Consider the following 19,360-nt stretch of genomic DNA (forward strand, 5'->3'; position numbering starts at 1 on the left):
AGAGGAGCCACTTATTAATTACAATATTAAATTTTTTTATAAAAATATTTCACATAAATTTTTACCATTAACTTCAAGAAAGATAAAAAAAAATAAAAATAAAATAATCAATGTGTTTGGTTTTAGTTTTCTGAAAACTAAGTTTTTTATTTTTCGTATTTTTTTGGTTTTAGTGAATATTTTTTAAATATTAAACAATTTTTTTACTTTTTTAGATATACATTACTTAGATATATATATCTAAATAGTAAAATATTTGTGAAAAAATATTTAAAAACATTAATAAATACACGAAAATACTAAAAATGTATTAAATTTTCATATTATTTTTATATTTTTTGGTATTTAGGGTATTTTTTTTAAGATTTTTTTCACAAATATTATACTTTTTATGTATATTTATGTTAGGTGTGTCTAAAAATTAAAAAAAAAATTGCTTAAAATATTAAAAAAAATTATTGAAAACATTAAAATATGGAAAATAAAAAATAAAATTTTTTGAAAATTATTTTCTGAAAACTAGAACTAAATAAGCTAAATATTATTTGTAATTAGTGTATCATAGACAATATTAAAAAAAGTCATAGATATAAAGTTTTAAAATAAATTATATAATGATAAAATAATTTTTTGAGCCATGATAGAGACCCCCTCCATTCACCACCCCCACAACCCCCACAGACACGTGGCGGGTGGTGATTGGAGGAGCAGGAAAAAAAGAAAAAGAAAATGTAACCAATGAGAGAGGGGGGTCAAAGGGGGTGGGGAGAAAATGGGCATAAAACATTTTTGTAATTTTTTATACAAAATATCTGTAAAAATTCAATATAACAGTTATACCACGTCATCATGAACATGTGATATCACCAACCAATAATAAAGAAACACATGAAGAATGAAAGTTACATGTCAAATGTAACTAACAATTCTATAAATTCTATGTTTTCATTGAGATTAATTATGTTTGCATATCAATAGTGATAAACATCACCATTATATTAGAATTTTCATAAATAATAATATCGTAATCACTTTATTTTCAATCAAAATAACCATTATTATTCTTATTATTTTAAAATGTCATTGACATTTAAAATAATATTTTTATAATTTTTTTTATTTATAACATTTTCTTTATGTTTGCTTTAATAAAAAATATAAAAAAAATTCCAAAACCCAGTGGGGGCACGTAACCCCCTTGGGCCCTTGCTAGCTCCGCCCTGATGTTAATGTTTATGTTTATAAATAAAAATTTATTTATAAATAATTTACAAAATTTAGTTAATATTTTTAACTAAAAAAGTACTTTAATTTGCTTTGAAAATAAATTTGTATTCATTCTTCATTCTCTTACTTTTATCTCTTTTAGGTTTACATTTGGGTTTTAATGTACCTAATCCAACAAGTGGGCCTACCCTGTCCATGATATAAAAACACATAAAATATTATAAAGCGTTAATTTTAAAAAAGAAATTCGAATCAAATCAAAGAATATTAAAAAAATTAACAATAGTGTTTGTACAAAAAAATATAAAAATATATTTTTAACTAAAACACAAGCTTTGGTTAAAATCAGGAGGTTTTGTGTGATTTGTAAGCGTGTCAAGTCAACAATGTCTAAGTTGTGGAAATATACTTCGAAAAAAATCTAATTTCTAAAAGCAGGAGATTGTGTGAAACTCAAATGGATAAAAGATCTATTGGTTTTTGTTTTGCCTCAATTAAGAGGACTTAAAATCTCTATTAATGTCAAAAAGAGAGGTGAATAAAGGAAAATGAATACGAAAACACATACATTTATAAATTCAACGATTGAAAATTACAAAAAATATAAAAACAAATTTGAAAATATGAAATTGAGTTATAAAATAGAATTGAAACACAATTTAAGTTTCAAAACAATGTCTATGAAGGCCAAAAAAATAACTAATTTGATACGGATGTCATGATCAAAGGTTAAAACTATTGCAAAGATGTCTTTTCAAGTCTACTCCAGAGTTGAACTAGGGTTAAACTAAGGATAAATAACACTGAGTTATGTACTAAGTTGTGTTAAATGTTGAATTGATTGGGGGTACTCTATTTTCATTTCTTGAAAAACTATAACAACCTCCTAAAAATGTCCATAAAATCTTGAAAGTGGGGTGCTGAACAACCTCTTGAGCTAACACCTGTCTCAACAATCTCCTCATTTCATGCAAGTGGTTGGTTTGTTCATCAAAGATAGGATTGACCATATACTCTTGAAAACATGAGCTGTTGGATGATGGGTGACGGTCTTAGATGGATGACAAATGTCCTTATTTGATCAACATATGCCTCATTTGTAAAAGCTATTGAGCACATTTAAACTCTCACCGCTGAATCGCTCTAGGTAGTGAATATGAAATCACTTGGATTGCTACCACCTATCTTCCTCATTCATTATCTAGCAATAAATATTAATTAAGATATATATAAATAAAAAGAAAGAGAAATAGGACTCACGTGAATCTCAACTTTTTAAGAATTTGATCACTAAATCACATCATGATTGCATCACATTCATTTCTTTTCTTTTTTTCTTTTTTTTCTTTTTTTGATCAGAAGAAATATTTCATTCAAGAAGCCAAACGACATTTACATGAGTCCATCCAACCCAAAACTTACACCAAACAAAGTGAAAATAAATCGTGAAGCACAGAGGAAGAAAAAACTATGAAAATATTCGAACCCACATTTCGTGTCTGTGCTCGTACTACAAAACAGAGCCGATCATAAAAGTTCGACAATAGAGCATGTTCAAGATATATCATAGATCCCAACCACGGAGAGGGTAAGTTAAAACAAATCTGCACTAATGGACTCAAAGAAAATCAGCCAAACAAACCCAAAAGAGAGAGCTTCAAACCAGACAAACCCAAAAACAACAAACAAACAGAAAAAATAAATAAATAAATAAACAAAACAAGACTCAAAACCACATCCAAGCAAACTACCGGCAGCAGTGGCATCAGCGAGTCCGACAAAAGTGAAGGCGGTGGGGAAGAGGGCTGAGAAACCCGTAGAGGTGGAAGCGGTAGTGATGGCGGATCTGTGAAACCACTCCCTGAGTTGATAGAGGAGATGGGGGAACACCTCACAAAGGAGGAAGAGAATGGAAAGCTAGAGCTTCCAAATTATTGTATAGCAAAACAAGTAAAAGAGAGAGAAATGAGGGGTAGGGGGAGGGGGAGAGGAGGCCAGAGGCTACCGAAAACCCCTTCCCCCACCGCCGGCTGCTGCAAGCTTTGAAACCCTAAGAACTCCAAATCTATCACCATTTGGGACTTACTAATTGGTTTGGGAAGTGGGTTGGCTTTTTGACTTTTTAGCTTTTTTTGGCTTGAAAAATCTAGAAATTCCCTAGATATTGATTTGTGATTATGTAACAATTTTAAGCAATATATAACAATCACAATCAAACAATCAAGACAAATCAATACAAAAATTTTAACGTGGAAAAAACCACAATTGGACACCTCCAACTGTGATTAAAAAAACCATGGGCAACAGCCATAAAACAATCCACTAAGAAGATTTAAAGGAATTACACAGGTATACTTTCAATTACCTAGCGAATCCACGCCTAATTGAACCAACCTCTATGTGCCTCTTCCAACCCGTCTTCACCTCAGAATTGTCTTTACGATAAGCCACCCCGGAATCCACCAAAGCTTCAGGCTCAAATTTTTCAGAATCCACCGAAGAACAACTCTCTCTTTTTTAGAACAAACAAAACCTTTGATGTATACTCTTTAAAACATGAGTTGAATACTCAATCAAAACATCAAAGAAAACTCACAAAGTATCTTCAGATATAAACCCTAGAACCCAAAAAGAAGATTTGGAGTAGTAATCCTAAAATCTGACCCAACACGCGAATTTATAGAATCTGTCCCGCAATCTCCGCTCGAGCGCCCAACAGCCCGCTCGAGCGTCTTCAGCAAAATATGCGCGTGATATAACAGAGGTCCGCTCGAGCGCTAGAGAACCCGCTCGAGCGCGAAATCACACCTTCCAGTATTTTTACAGACCTGACAAACTTTTGAAACCCAGCATTCTCCGCTCGAGCGGGGTAATGTCCGCTCGAGCGGACAGGCAACTTGGAATGTATTTTTGCATTTTGCTTCGGGGGCGCTGCCCCTCGACCCCGCCGTGGCGCTGCCTCCTCGACCCCCGCGAGCTGATCGGGCAGCTCGATCCCCGTCATAATCAGCGAAGTGGCAATCTTGAAAGCATTAGTATCACAAACTTCTCTGAAAGGTACAATTCAGGTTGGATTCGCATCTAAACACTCATAGCCTCATTGAAATAAAAGTGCGAAAATAAATACAACTGAAAGGAGTTTTGTCAAACGGGGTTGCCAAGAATAAAACCTAACATTGCTATTTTAGCCTGGGCTAAACAGCTTCGTTTAGGAAGGGGTTTTTGACTTTTTTTGCTTTTTTTGTGAGAGAAGAGTGTAATGATTATAGATTGAATGCGATATTTTATTTTTTGTGACTAAAATAATCTATTTTGTCTTTTATGATTAAAATAGCCAAAAAAACTCATAACCTAACTTACCAAACGGAGGCTAAAATTACAAGGTTTATTTCACCAAATGAACACGTGAAGCCATCCAATTGGCCATCATTTTCGAAACAAACAAATAGCCAACGTGATAAAACTTAAATTCAATTAGGTGTAAAAATTTCTTTTGGTTGAAAATGAATATTCATAGTTCACCCCTTTCAAGTCAAAGTTTTGATTTTATCTCTTTAGATCACCACTTCCGCCCGTTAATAATAACGTCTAATTAATATCTCTGATCATACAGGTAATCAAAATAGTGTATTGCCACAAATTGAGTTAAATAAATAAATATATATATATATATATATATATATATATATATATATATATATATATATATATCCATATTGCACAACACACGACATGAGGCTAAACAACTTTTCTTCCCCCCGCCCCCTCAAAAAATAAATAAATAAATTAGTGTAGTAGTTACTCTCCCGCACATGTAAAGTCTACTTCTGAGTTTTATATATGAGTTATTAGTCTTGTGAAAGTAATTGGTATGTTACGTTTGTGTACTTAATCACATATTTATTTATTTATTACATGGGTGCAATATAATCCATATAATATATAAAAATTAATAATAATAATTAGTGATAACCTGTGCTATGTACAACATGCAAAAAAATTAATAATATATTTTTATACAAAATAATATAAATAGATAAATTTTTGTATGCAAATTATGAAAACAAAGAATATTGAAATTTAGTGAATATTTTATTGTAATTTTTAAATTAAAAATAATTTTTGAAATATCATATTTAAATTATTTTATGTCACTATAAAATATAATTTTTTTAATATCAACTTATTCAATGATCACTTTCTAAAAGGTGTATTTATTTTTGTTCATTAATATTAAAATTTTAATTAATCTTATTTATTACTAAAAAAAATAAATTAGCAAATAATTTTATATATTTATATATACAATTTTGTTTCGATTGCTTAGGTTATTTGGTGTCTCTCTCCAAGTCCATTCAAATTTATTATAACTTTTGAATTTTACATAGGTTCTCAACGAATTAAAAATTATATTGTACAGTCTTTAAGAATTTACAGACTTGACTCGAGTTGTTTCGGTTCAACTCGCCCAAATTTACAAATTTAAAGAAGGGGTTGAAAGTTACATTATTGAAGTTGTGACAAATTAAAAATTGATACATAAATTGTGATAAAATTATAAAACTTAAATTATAAGTTCCAATATATATATATATATATATTTTTTTTTCATAATTTACATACAAAAATCTAATCATTTATATTATTTCATATAAACATACTTTATTAATTTTTTTCACACTAGTTATTTTAAATTTAAAAATTACAATAAAATATTTAAATATAATAAAATTAAATTTCTACAAAATAAAAGTATCTGTATATAAAAAATAAAAATAAAAAAAAAAGATAAGAAGAAAATTTAGAATGTTATTCTCATTTGATCGGAAAATAATTATAGATGACCAATAAATTATCACCTATAACCCTCATTTTTTTTTTAAATAAAAAAGATATTTCACAAACCATCACTTTTATTAGAAAAAAAAAACATTTATTTCTATTTGTTTTAACAAAACTCACTTTTTAGCAATTTGAGCCAATTTTTTTTTCATTTTTTATTTTAGTTTACTTAACTGACAACTGAGATTTAAAAAAAAAAATTAACAGGATCCACAATGTTTCACAAGTACTAAAAAAAGGCTAGATGAACAATAAGAAAAATGTTTGAGACTCACAAAAAAAAATCCACAATTGTATCAGCAATGATGTGGTATCATATGTGTCAACTCTTAATTTGCTATACACATTGACACGGGACCCAACTCTCTTGTCACATCATTGTGAGTGAAAGTATGGGTATGTAGCATTACTGGAATAATAAATTATCAAATGTAACTCTCATTTTTTATATTATATAAAAACAAATAAATTTCACCAACTACCACTTTTAATAGGAAAAAAATGTTTATTTCTATTTGATTTTAGCAAAAGTCACTTCTTAACTATTTAAGCCAAAAAATTTTATTTTTTATTTTAATTTGTTTGATTGACAATTGAGATATAAAATAATTTTAAAAAAATTCAACTTGTTTTGGTTTGGGTTCTCTAAATTCACTTTTCAAAAAATTAAAATTTTTTGTTTTCCTTGAACTTTTTTAAATATTTTAAGCAATTTTTTTTTTAAAATTTTTAGATACACCTAACATAAATATACATAAAAAGTATAGGGTGTGTTTGGTTTGGTTTTGAGAGATAAATTTTTTTTAAAAAAATTGGGGAAAGAATTTAGAATTTCTTTTGATTTGTTTGGTTGTATATTGATGGGTCGTTGAACACACCAAAATTAAATACTAAACTATACCAAATTCTATCAGCATAATGGCAAGTCCAGGTATCGATCCACAGGGACTATTGTGAAATTAAACTAATTTAATTGTCAAATTCCTAAATTAATTTTGATAAAAAGATTGGTTGTTTATAACCTAATTTAATAACGAATAAATTAAACTAAGGAATTAAATTATCAATAATAAACGAAATTGGGTTTACTAAATTAGGAAAAAATCCTAGGGTAGAGAATTCACCACTAACCACATAATTAGGGCTTCCAATTGAAATTAATTATGCTATGGTTTGAACGGATTAATGCTTCACAACTACAAGCTCAAAGTATTTAACAAGAAGATCATCACATTCAATGTACGAGCACGAACCATCTCAAGTAATACGAATCATTCACTCTAAACTAGGGTAGTGATACGACTCGTTCCTCGTAGCATGGTTCGTCCCATACCTTGAATGTAAAGGAATAGAAAACTCATGTATGGATAATATTCAACAATCACAGAAAGTCAAATATTTGAAAAGATAATGAAAATTATATATAAAGAATTTCTAAAACATCATACAATGGTTCAAACCTTTACATAATATAAAATCAAAAAAGAAAAACCTATTACATGGCTAGGGTTTCTTCAAAACCCTAGAAAAAGAGACTAGCCACTCATGGAGGAGTGGGAGGAGGTAAAAGGAGGAGGAACCACCATGGGAGACATCTTTGAAGCTTCTTGTTTCTTCTTCCTTTCCAAACCCTAGCCTCTCCCTTTAGGTCAAAACAATTTTAAGAACCCTAATCCAGCCTTTTACTTGCCTTTTTATACTTCCAATCTCGTCCAAACATGTTTAAAACGCCAGTTTGACTTTCCCAGAAAAAGTCAACGCACGTGCGGGAAAGTCAACGCACGTGCAGAAAAAGTCAACGCACGTGCGGAAAAAGTCAACTCTGCCCAAATTCTGTCTTTTTGCTCATTTTATGCTCCAACAATGTACAACCTGATTGACACTCAACGCACATAAAATATACAGTTTAACCAGCAAGTGAAGTTAAGAGATTCTAATTAACGGCCTCAATGACGTACATTTCGGCCTTAATCACATCCCCCAACTTACTACTTGCTAGTCCTCAAGCAAGTAAAATAAAATAAAATTAAACAAAATCTATCTATTTCCTCTTTCGTGGGAAAACGGTTGCATTTAGCATATGCAACAAGTCTTTAAACCACAAGGTTACCCCAAGTGGACGAGTAAAGTCTCGTGAGGGTTTCCAGAAATGATACCCACAAACATTAACATATTCATATATACTCAACAACAAATGACCACACTACTCCACCTAACAATCAACTTATGTGCCACTACAGTGTGATATTTAGACATCATGAGTCATTAAAGGCATAGTGGGCAAGCATGAAGGAACCTATTGAGTCAAAACCACAATTCAGTTAATACAAAAGTAAAGTTCCCTATACTTGTGAATGCTAGTAGACAAGTCATGAGTACCCTCGGTGTAAAGTGCAATCTCCATATTAGTTAACTATCCACTATAATAGCCCAGTGTAACTCATAATAACACCCATCATACAGAAAAACTAACCTGTTACAGCCAAGATTTTCAAAAGTTGTTGTTGTTGTTGTTTTTTTTTTTAAATGACTGTGCAATGTCCTGATCCATTAAGCTTTCTAATCAACCCATGTAGCAAGCATTGGGCCAATGACTCCCAAACCAGACGATTTTAGGGCACTAGGTGTAAAGACACCCCTACGGGCTTAATAACTCGAGTTGAAAAGGCTACGAATCCGAACAAGTCATTCTTCTTATTTTTCCTTAACTGTGCAATATCCATGTCCCTTAAGCTTTCTAATTAACCCATGTAGCAAGTTTTGGGCCAATGACTCCCAAACCAGACGGTTTTAGGGCATTAGGTGTAGAGACACCCCTACAGGCTTAATAACTCGAGTTAAAAAGACTACGGATCCAAACTAGTCAAGTGGTTTTTTTTTTTTTTTTTTTTTAAGAATCTTGGCTCCTCATTTATTCTTTTGTGCAACTCTAGCTATTATCAATGATGTACACCAGGGATTAAAATAAAAAGATCACTGCTATGATAGTGTGCTCATGTGAATTAAGGCATACTCATGACAAGTGTACTAATACCGCAAACATAGACAACTCTCCTCGTGCAAACATGGCATGCAAGTATCTACCCAATAAATCCTTTTCATACAAGTCTACTATGATCTCCAAATAACATATGCAAATATCATCACCCTACTAGCAAAAAGTCACATCAGGTGAAGTAATGCAGTCAAGTGAAACAGGTATAAGCATGAATTATGAGCCAAATAGGAATGCACAAAATAAAATATAACCCTCATCCCCCAACTTGAATATGACATTGTCCTCAATGGAAAAGTAAAGAGAAATGAGAGAAAATTACCAGAATTGTAGGTGCACATCCAGGTAGGCAGAGAGTAACATATACACACTTCATTCCTTTTCTTTTTTTTTTTTTTGTTAAAAAAATGAAAAAGAAAAAGGAAAATAAAAAGAAAAATAAAAGAGACAAAGCAGTATACAGGCGGGTACTACGGAGAAGCCAGTGGTGGTGGGAAATGTTGGGCAAATAAGGCTTGCATCAAAGCGCGCGTCTCGAAGGCGTTATCCTGACCCTGTTGCTGGATGGCGATGTTGTCGGCGTGTAGCTGATCGAAGCGCGCCTGAGAATAGTCGCGATGAGCCTGAAAATCCGTGCGCAACTCCATGAGACTCTGGTGGTGATCACGAAGAGTACGGTGGACCTGATCGACAGAGTGCTGAAGCTGTAAGTACTCCTCGCGAGTCATGTAGAGTGGGTCCCCTTGGGGAGGCACGGAGGGAACAGGATGAGCTGGGTGGTCATGTACGGGGTTCGGGGCCTTATCAACAGGGGCACCTACCGGCTGCGGGATGCGAGATATGCTGTGCTGCCATTCCCGCTGGCCGAATGTCGGATACCCTCTATCAATCTCCTCATCCTCAGCAATGGGGAGGTGGTTCAGCTCAAACACAAGTGTCAACAAATTGGCGAATGGTAGTGGCCAAGTCAGGTTCTGCATAGGAGTAGACCGAACTGCCTCACGTAGAAATTTCTGCAAATGCAGCAAAATGAAATCCTCAAGCGGGACCTGATAGCCAAGCTAATACCCGTGTAAAACCCGCACAAACTCCAAACGGCACTCAGCTCGATGCCCAAGTGGAAGGACATTCTTATGGACCATGGAATCAAGGAAAAGCAAGCGGCTAGGTAGCTTACTCCGCCGCAATCATGTGAAACTGGGGTCACCGTGGGCTCCCGGGAAGTATTGCTGGATGAGGCGATGTATGGGTTGGCGATCCTCAACTTCCGGGAAAGGCTGATATTCCGGTTTGGCGAAAAACTCTAACACTGTGGCAATCATGGCTGAGGTGATGTGGACAACATGGCCATCAATGTTAGAGAGCAGTCCAACCGTGGTGGGTGTCTCATGTAGGTTCTGGTAGAATAGTCGTACCAGACGAGAATAAGTGGGCGCGGTCACAGCGCAAATGCCCAACTGTTGCCGGAGTCGGAGCTGCTCAATAGCCCAAGTAGTGTCCTCGTCACGCTGGAAAAATGGCAGGTTGAACTGCGTGAGCTTGTGAAGAGGACGTGAAGCCCACTCCGGCCGTGGCATGTCACCTGGTGGTGGTGGCGAGGATGGTGGTGACGGTGGTGGTGGTGGTGCCGAAGAGGATGCACCCCTGGCCTTTTGGAGGCCCGAGCAGAGACACGGCGACTCATATCCTGTACACACCAACAATAAATACAGATACCCGTGAAACCAGTATGAGAATCAAATAAAATATGAAAGCACAAATTTGCCCACTAATGTACCACATGTAATTCCCAATTTTTTTTATTTATTATTATATGTAAAAACGAAATTAATTAAATAAATGAAGTAAAATGTCATTAAATTAAATTAACTAAACTATAAAATAAACTAAACTAAACTATAAAATAACTAAACTACCAAATAGACTAAAGTATAGAGTAAAACAACCAAAACTAAACCCCCCCCCCCTTTTTTTTTTTTTTTTGGAAGAGAAGAAAATTAAATAAAACTTCAGAAAATAAAATAAAAGAAAATGAACTAAACTACTTAGAAAGTATATGAACAATGACATCATAGAATAAGATAAAAAGAAAATCACTAACTATACAAGTATAAGAAAAAATAAAAATAAAACCAAATTTCACTAACTAATTAAATTAACCAGAATCACTACGAAGCAATTTAAACTAAACAAATATAACAAATAAAAAAAAAACTAAATTAGGATTAGTGTTAGTACCAATATTTATGAGGTTTTTTTTTTTTTTCGCACGTGCTCCATAAAGGGTCGCACGTGCGGCGCTCATCTTTCTCATGTGCCGAGTTTGGTTCTGGTTTTCTCTTTTTTTTTTTTTTTTTTTTTTGAACAAACTACCAAACATGCATTCTACAACTAAAAGAGCACAAATAAAATTTAAAAATAATAATAATAAATCATAATGACCACTAAAAATACTAACAAGAAATAAATCAGTCATGGCTAAACAATTTTTTTTTTTTAGATGAACACTAGATTAAGATAAAAAATAAATAAATAAATAAAAATCAAAAACTCTACAAATTGATTCCTACCTTCACAAATCTACGCAAAAGAAAGAAAAGAAGAAAAAGAAAAAATTACCTTGAAAAAGTGGAGAAAGAGAGAAAAAGAATGGAGGTTCGCCGGAAAAAATGGTGGTCGCTGGAGTTTCGCCGGACGGAGAGGGAAGTGATGCCGGTGGTGAGACGATGGTAGTGAGGAAGAAGAGAGAAAAAGAAAAGGGAAGAAGAAGAAGAAGAAGAAGAAGAAGAAGAAGAAGGTGGGTTTGTGGGGTTAAGAGAGAGAGAGAGAGAGAGAGAGAGAGAGAGAGAAAGAGATAGAGATAGAGAGAAATCTGAGAGTGAGAGTGATTGGGAGAGAGTGAGTTGTGTTAGATAAGGGTTTTTTTTTTTTTTTTGTACGAAAATGAAAAAAAAATTAGTAAATGAAAGTAAAAATAAATAAAAAAATAATAAGAAAACAAAACAAAATTAATATATATATATATTTTTTTAAATTTTCCGCCCCGCACGTGCGGGAGTCAAGGCCGCACGTGCGGCGATTCCATCCCCCGCGCTTCAACCCTTTTTTTTTTTTTTTAATTTTCTTCATCCCGCACGAGCGGGAGTCAAGCAGCACGTGCGGCTGGTCAACGCACGCCCCTCCGTACCTGCATATTTAGCAGAGTGCAACCGTGATGTTTCCAAATTTTCCCGCACGTGCGGGGCCCAGGCCGCACGTGCGGCGATTTCAACTCCGCGATTTTTTTTTTTTTTTTTCGAAAAATTGGCATCCCGCACGTGCGGGAGTCAAGCCGCACGTGCGGCTGGTCAACGCACGCCCCTCCGCACCTGCTTATTTAGCAGAGTGCAAGGCTGGTTTTGCCCAATTTTCCCGCACGTGCGGGGCCCAGGCCGCACGTGCGGCGATTTCATTTTTTTTTTAATATTATTTATTTAAAATTGATCAAGTATAAACACAAAAAATAAACATGAAAGCATGCTTTTAAACACTGAGAATAAACATTTCTACCTTTAATTGACATCCGGAATAAATATAGCACAAAAGAACATACGGAATGCCCATTAAAGGTATAATTTTCACGCGAAAATTACGGGTACTACTTTTCTCCCTAACTGTATTTGTAACTTTCCCTATTCTCCAACAGGGTGACAAACTAGGTTGATTTGGTATCCAGAATCGAGGCGCATAAAGCTACCCCAATCTATGGGGCTGCTATACAGAGTTCAAGCCGAGGTCGTTTTGAAGCAATCTCCACACCCCTGGGTATTTAAACCAGACTTTAGTCTCAGAAATCCCAAACCTTTGTGTTCTAGGCTTTGCCATTCGAACTCTAGTTTCCACCGTCTCAGTTGGTCTCCTAGGAACTCACTACAAACACGGTTAGGTGGCTATACCAGACCGTCAGATGCCGTTCGGGCACGACAAACACCAAAGGAATTACACCTTTAGAGGATTTAAAGTCTCCTAGACGCAAATAAAGCATAACGAGAACAAAGAAAAACAAAATAGCATAGAAGGGAAAGAAAAGAGAACAAGAAATCAATTTATCAATCATAGTAAAATGGGTCCATCAAAGCAATGGACTCAATCATATCCCCATTCCCAATCCCCTCTATATATGGTTTCAATCTTTGGCCATTCACTTTGAAAGTGTGGCCAGTTTTGGGATCTCGCACCTCAACGGCGCCATGACTAAATGCCTCAACAACCTCAAAGGGGCCATCCCATCTTGATCTTAGCTTACCCGGAAAGAGTCTCAATTTTGAATTAAAAAGCCACACTTTTTGGTCGGGTTCAAAAGATTTTCTATTAATGTGCTTGTCATGGAATTCCTTAGTCCGAGCTTTAAAAACTCTCGAACTCTCATATGCATCATTCCGGATTTCCTCCAGCTCATTGAGTTGCAATTTCCGGTTGAGCCCAGCTGCGGCCATATCGAAGTTAAACTTCTTTATGGCCCACAATGCTCGATGCTCAAGTTCAACCGGGAGATGACAAACTTTGCCAAACACTGCTCTATATGGTGACATCCCAATGGGTGTCTTATAAGCAGTGCGGTAAGCCCATAATGCATCAATTAACCGTTGTGACCAATCTTTCCTATCCGGTCTCACCGTTTTCTCAATTATGTGCTTTACCTCCCTATTTGAGACTTCTACTTGACCACTAGTTTGATGGTGGTATGGAGTGCCAACTTTATGGGTGATAGAGTATTTCTTAACTACCAACTCAAAGAACTGGTTACAAAAATGTGTACCCTGATCACTTATTATGGCTCTAGGAAACCCAAAATGACTAAAGATATTTTCATGCAAAAATTTGATTACCACTCTATGATCGTTTGTTTGGGTAGCTATTGCCTCCACCCACTTAGACACATAATCTACTGCCAAGAGAATGTACTCAAACCCGAACGACGACGGGAAAGGGCCCATAAAATCAATTCCCCAAACATCAAATATTTCTACCACAAGAATAGGGGACATTGGCATCATGTCACGCCGAGACATCGAACCCATTTGCTGACAGCGCAAACAAGTTCTACAAAATTGATGGGCATCTTTAAAAATTGTGGGCCAATAAAATCCGCTTTGTAAAATCTTGGCGGCCGTTTTATGCTCACTAAAATGACCGCCACATGCAGAAGAATGACAAAATGTAAGAATGTTATGCACCTCACTCTCCGGCACACACCGTCGGATCACTTGGTCGGAGCAATATTTAAACAACTCCGGATCCTCCCAAAAGTAATACCTGACCTGTGAAAAGAATCGGTCTTTGTCTTGCTTAGACCAATTCTGCGGAGTTTGCCCAATGGCCAAGTAATTCACAATATGTGCAAACCACGGGGGGCTCGCTTGTGACAGCTCAAAAAGTTGTTCGTCCGGAAACGAATCATGCAAAATAAGAGAGTCGCTATTATACTTAACGAGGATTCGGGAGAGATGATCCGCCACCACATTCTCAGATCCTTTCTTACCACGGATCTCTAAATCAAATTCCTGAAGCAACAAAATCCATCTAATCAACCTAGGTTTGGTCTCTTTCTTAGATAGTAAATACCGCAAAGCGGCATGATCAGTGAAGACTATGACCTTGGAACCTAGGAGATAAGACCGGAATTTGTCTAAGGCAAAGACCACAGCTAGTAACTCTTTCTCGATAGTAGTGTAGTTCAATTGAGCATCCGAGAGAGTGCGACTAGCATAATATATAGCAAATGGTGCCTTATTGACCCTTTGGCCCAACACAGCCCCGACAACATAATCGGAGGCATCACACATGATTTCAAAGGGAAGAGACCAATCTAGTGATTTCATGATTGGGGCGGTGGTCAAGGCCATTCTTGGTGTTTCGAATGCCTTTAAGCATGCTTCATCAAAGACAAAAGACGCGTCCTTAATGAGTAAACTACACAAAGGACGTGATATCTTACTAAAGTCTTTGATAAACCTACGGTAAAAACCTGCGTGCCCTAAGAAAGACCTAATTTGACGCACGGAATTGGGTGGAGGAAGGCCTGCAATGAGGTCGACCTTAGCCTTGTCAACTTCTATACCTCGAGGGGACACAATGTGTCCCAACACTATACCCTCACGAACCATAAAATGGCTCTTTTCCCAACTCAAGATTCGGTTTGCCTCAGTACATCGTTCTAACACTCTAGTCAAGTTCCTAAGGCATTCCTCAAAAGACGGTCCAAACACCGAAAAGTCATCCATAAAAACCTCTAAGAATTTCTCCACCATGTCGGAGAAAATATCCATCATACACCGTTGAAAGGTCGCCGGTGCATTACACAGCCCAAAGGGCATGCTCCTGTAAGCAAAAGTGCCAAAAGGGCATGTGAATGTGGTCTTTTCCTGGTCAGCGGGGTACACCGAGACTTGATTATTCCCCGAATAGCCATCAAGAAAACAATAGAAACCCTGCCCCGCTAGCCACTCTAGGATTTGGTCAATGAAAGGTAAGGGAAAATGTCCCTTCCTAGTCGAGGAATTTAGTCTCCTATAATCAATGCACACTCGCCACCCAGTAGTGGTTCGTGTGGGGACTAACTCTCCTCCTTCATTCTCAACAACAGTGATGCCCGATTTCTTGGGCATTACTTGTGTGGGACTCACCCACTTGCTATCTGAGATGGGGTATATAATACCCGCATCCAACAATTTCAAAACCTCCTTCTTCACCACTTCTTTCATATTAGGATTCAATCTCCGTTGCATTTCGCGAGAAGGTTTGGAGTCCTCCTCTAGGTGTATATAATGCATGCACACAGAGGGATCTATCCCTTTCAAATTAGCCACTGACCACCCTATAGCACTCCGATGTGCCACGAGAACACTCATTAACTGACTCTCCTGCGCTGCAGTCAAGTCAGATGCAATGATGACCGGTAAAGTATCTTGGGGCCCTAAAAATGCATACTTGAGTGTGGCCGGAAGTGGCTTCAACTCAAGTATAGGTGGTGTGACCAAAGATGGTGTGGCAGACTCTCGACAGAGGAGGAAGTGACTCAACCGGGCTTTCCATGGAGGAAAATCCGGTGTAGAAGAAGAATTAAGCAAGACATTCACCTCCTCAACTGACCCATCTATATCAAAATTTTCAAACCCAAAATGAGCTAGACAAGCCTCCAAAGGGTCCTCTACAAGAATAGAGGGCAAAGCCTCCTCAACAATCTCATCCACAACATCCACTAATAAGCACTCCTCTCTCTCATGAGGTTGTTGTGATGCTTGGAAAACATTAAGTTTCACTTGCATGTTACCAAATGAAACTTCCATAACCCCGGTCCGACAATTAATGCAAGCATTGGCCGTAGCCAAGAAAGGTCGACCCAAAATCACCGGGATTTGTTTCCTCGAACTGGCTACCGGTTCCATATCTAAAACCAAAAAGTCAATAGGGAAGTAAAACCTATCAACCTTAACTAGCACATCCTCAATCATGCCTCGTGGCACTTTGAGGGACCGGTCAACCAACTGAAGAGTAACAGTAGTGGGCTTCAACTCGCCAAGCCCAAATTCCTCGTACACAGAGTACGGCAACAAATTAACACTAGCCCCTAAATCCAATAAGGCCCTATCAATGAAGTGGTCCCCTATAATGCATGCAATGGTTGGGGCACCCGGGTCCTTAAGCTTAGGAGGTGTGTCATTCAACAAGATGGAGCTTACTTGCTCCGTGAGTAGGACCTTTTGGGACACATGTGTCCTAGATTTACGCTTTTGCGTACAAAGGTTCTTCAGAAATTTGGCATATGATGGTACTTGCTTAATCACCTCCAACAGGGGGAGGTTGATTTTTACTTGTTTAAAGACATCCATCATTGCCTCCATAGATGTCGCCTTCTTATTAAAAGGGGAGGGTGTATCGAGGCACTGGAGAAAAGGTGCCTTAGGCATATATGGTGCCTTGGGCTCAAATGAAGTGTTAGGGACTAAGTCATCCCTCTTAAGTGTTTCCCCCTCACCCTTATTCTCCCTAGGTGAACCACTGTGGTCACCCTTCCTAACTCTAGTTGCATCAGACGCAACTGACTGAGGCTCTAACTCCCTACCACTTCTTAAAGCAACCACCGTCTGCACTTGCTCATGTTGCTTACCATTCCCACCCGAACTCTCTGCCCCGTATTGTCCCTTAGGGTTGGCCACAGTTTGACTTGGTAATTTTCCCTCATCTCTTCAATTCATGTTATTAGTCATTTGACCTAATTGGGCCTCTAGCTTGGCAATAGAGTGAGTATGGGAGTGAACTACCGGTGCTAACCCCTTAAGTTCTGCGAGAACTTCCAAAACCTGAGTCTCAAAGGCAGAGTTGCCTTGAGGAACAGGCGGGGGTTGTGGTTACCGGTACGGTTGTGGGGGCCGATAAGGTTGTGGTGGTCGATAGGATGATTGGTTGGCAAAATTATTGAAATTCTGCCTTGGTGGTGGCGGATTGTAAAAAGTGCTTTGTGAAGGGGGTCTCCATGAGAAATTAGGGTGATTTCTCCATCCCGGATTGTATGTGTTGGAGTATGGATCATTACCCGGGTTGGAGAATCCTTGAGCCGCATTCACATGCTCTTGGACTAACTCCGGAAATTGTGATGCCGAAGGGCACTCACTCAAATCATGAGCAGGGCTCGCGCAAATAACACATGCCTCGTGAAATTGAGGCTGTTCTTGCTGGATAGGGGCATGTCCCGTAGCTAATAATTGGTCCATCTTGCGGGACAGTGCCTCTACTTGTTGTGCTAACTCTAGGTTTTGCCCGACCTCATAAATGCCCCCTCTTTTCGGGGCTCCAACTACGGGTTGCCGGACTTGCTGGGCTGCGGATGCATGGTGAAGAGAATTATCACTTAGGTTCTCAAACAATTGCCATGCCTCGGCATCATTTTTAGACATAAATGTCCCACCACAGGACGAATCCACCATTTGGCGGTGCGGCTCAGTTAAGCCATAATAAAATGTTTGAACAAGTTGTCAATTAGGCACTTGGTGGTGAGGACACTATTGGAGAAGGTCTCTAAGTCTTTCCCACGTCTCATGGAATTGCTCGCCATCCATTTGAGCAAAGTTTGTGATGGCTCGCCTAAGCTGGTTGGTTTTACCTATGGGAAAGTAATTCTCCAAGAACCGTTGCTGTAATTGGTCCCAAGTTGTGATTGAATTAGCAGGTAAAGAATTTAGCCAGTGTTTGGCTTTATCCTTTAACGAGAATGGAAACAATCGCAACATTAAGGCCTCATTTGTGAAATTCTGGATCCTCACTGTCGAGCAAATTTCCAGAAATTCATTCAAATGCTTATAAGGGTCATCATGAGTTAATCCATGGAATGATGGGAGCATTTGTATAGTGCTGGACTTAATCTCATAATGAGCAGCAGTGGTATTGGGTAATTGGATGCATGATAGTGATGTATATGCGGTGGGTGTAAAATAATCCTTAAGTGTCCGGTTAGGCTCATTCGGGACATTAGGATCTGCCATCCCTAATGGCTCAATGTATGAATATTCAAGCCTAGGAATACGGGCAGAGGTCCTAAGTCTCCTAAGGGTCCTTTCTAGTTCAAGGTCCAAACTCTACAATTCAAGGTGACAAGAACGACGCCCGCGCATACACTACCCAAACACACATAAGAAGTTCCGACTCTGTGCTCTAAGTATGAAAGCAAAATACCAAAGGAAGAAATACTCACAGCGGTTTAACGAAAACGCTTTACTCGTCTTGCGGATGCTTGACGTGTAGACGTTATCTCCAATCTCTGTTTGAGCTTTGACTTCCGTTTTAGCACTTTGGTGCTTTGCTTGTGAGTGTTTGTTTCTGTTTACTCACTTTAGCGCTGCGGGTTTTTTTTTTTATTTTTAAAGCTTGGCTGCACTCCGCTTGCACTTCAGTGATAGCTCCAATTTCAAACGCTCTGCACACTTAGCAACACCAAAAGCATAAAATCCTAAACTAAAAATTAAAATAAGAATGTAACTTTAAATTAACTAATTTCACCAGAAATTCCCAGCAACGGCGCCAAAATTTGATGGGTCGTTGAACACACCAAAATTAAATACTAAACTATACCAAATTCTATCAGAATAATGGCAAGTCCAGGTATCGATCCACAGGGATTATTGTGAAATTAAACTAATTTAATTGTCAAATTCCTAAATTAATTTTGATAAAAAGATTAGTTGTTTATAACCTAATTTAATAACGAATAAATTAAACTAAGGAATTAAATTATCAATAATAAACGAAATTGGGTTTACT

General features: G+C 37.0%; 1 protein-coding gene across 1 annotated transcript; it reads right to left on the minus strand.

The window, feature by feature from the left end:
- Window positions 1–12,928: 12,928 nt before the first annotated feature.
- On the minus strand, window positions 12,929–16,947 carry LOC145822226 (uncharacterized). Its single transcript, XM_082918836.1, has 3 exons — window positions 16,603–16,947; window positions 14,286–14,403; window positions 12,929–14,165 (listed from the first exon to the last, which is right to left on the minus strand). The coding sequence occupies exons 1-3, from the start codon at window positions 16,945–16,947 to the stop codon at window positions 13,153–13,155; spliced, it is 1,476 nt and encodes a 491-aa protein (XP_082774962.1). The 3' UTR covers window positions 12,929–13,152.
- Between the last annotated feature and the right edge of the window lie 2,413 nt (window positions 16,948–19,360).

Source organism: Camellia sinensis, chromosome 3 (genome assembly GCF_055761805.1).
Source record: "Camellia sinensis isolate YWXY chromosome 3, ASM5576180v1, whole genome shotgun sequence".
Lineage (NCBI taxonomy): Eukaryota > Viridiplantae > Streptophyta > Magnoliopsida > Ericales > Theaceae > Camellia > Camellia sinensis.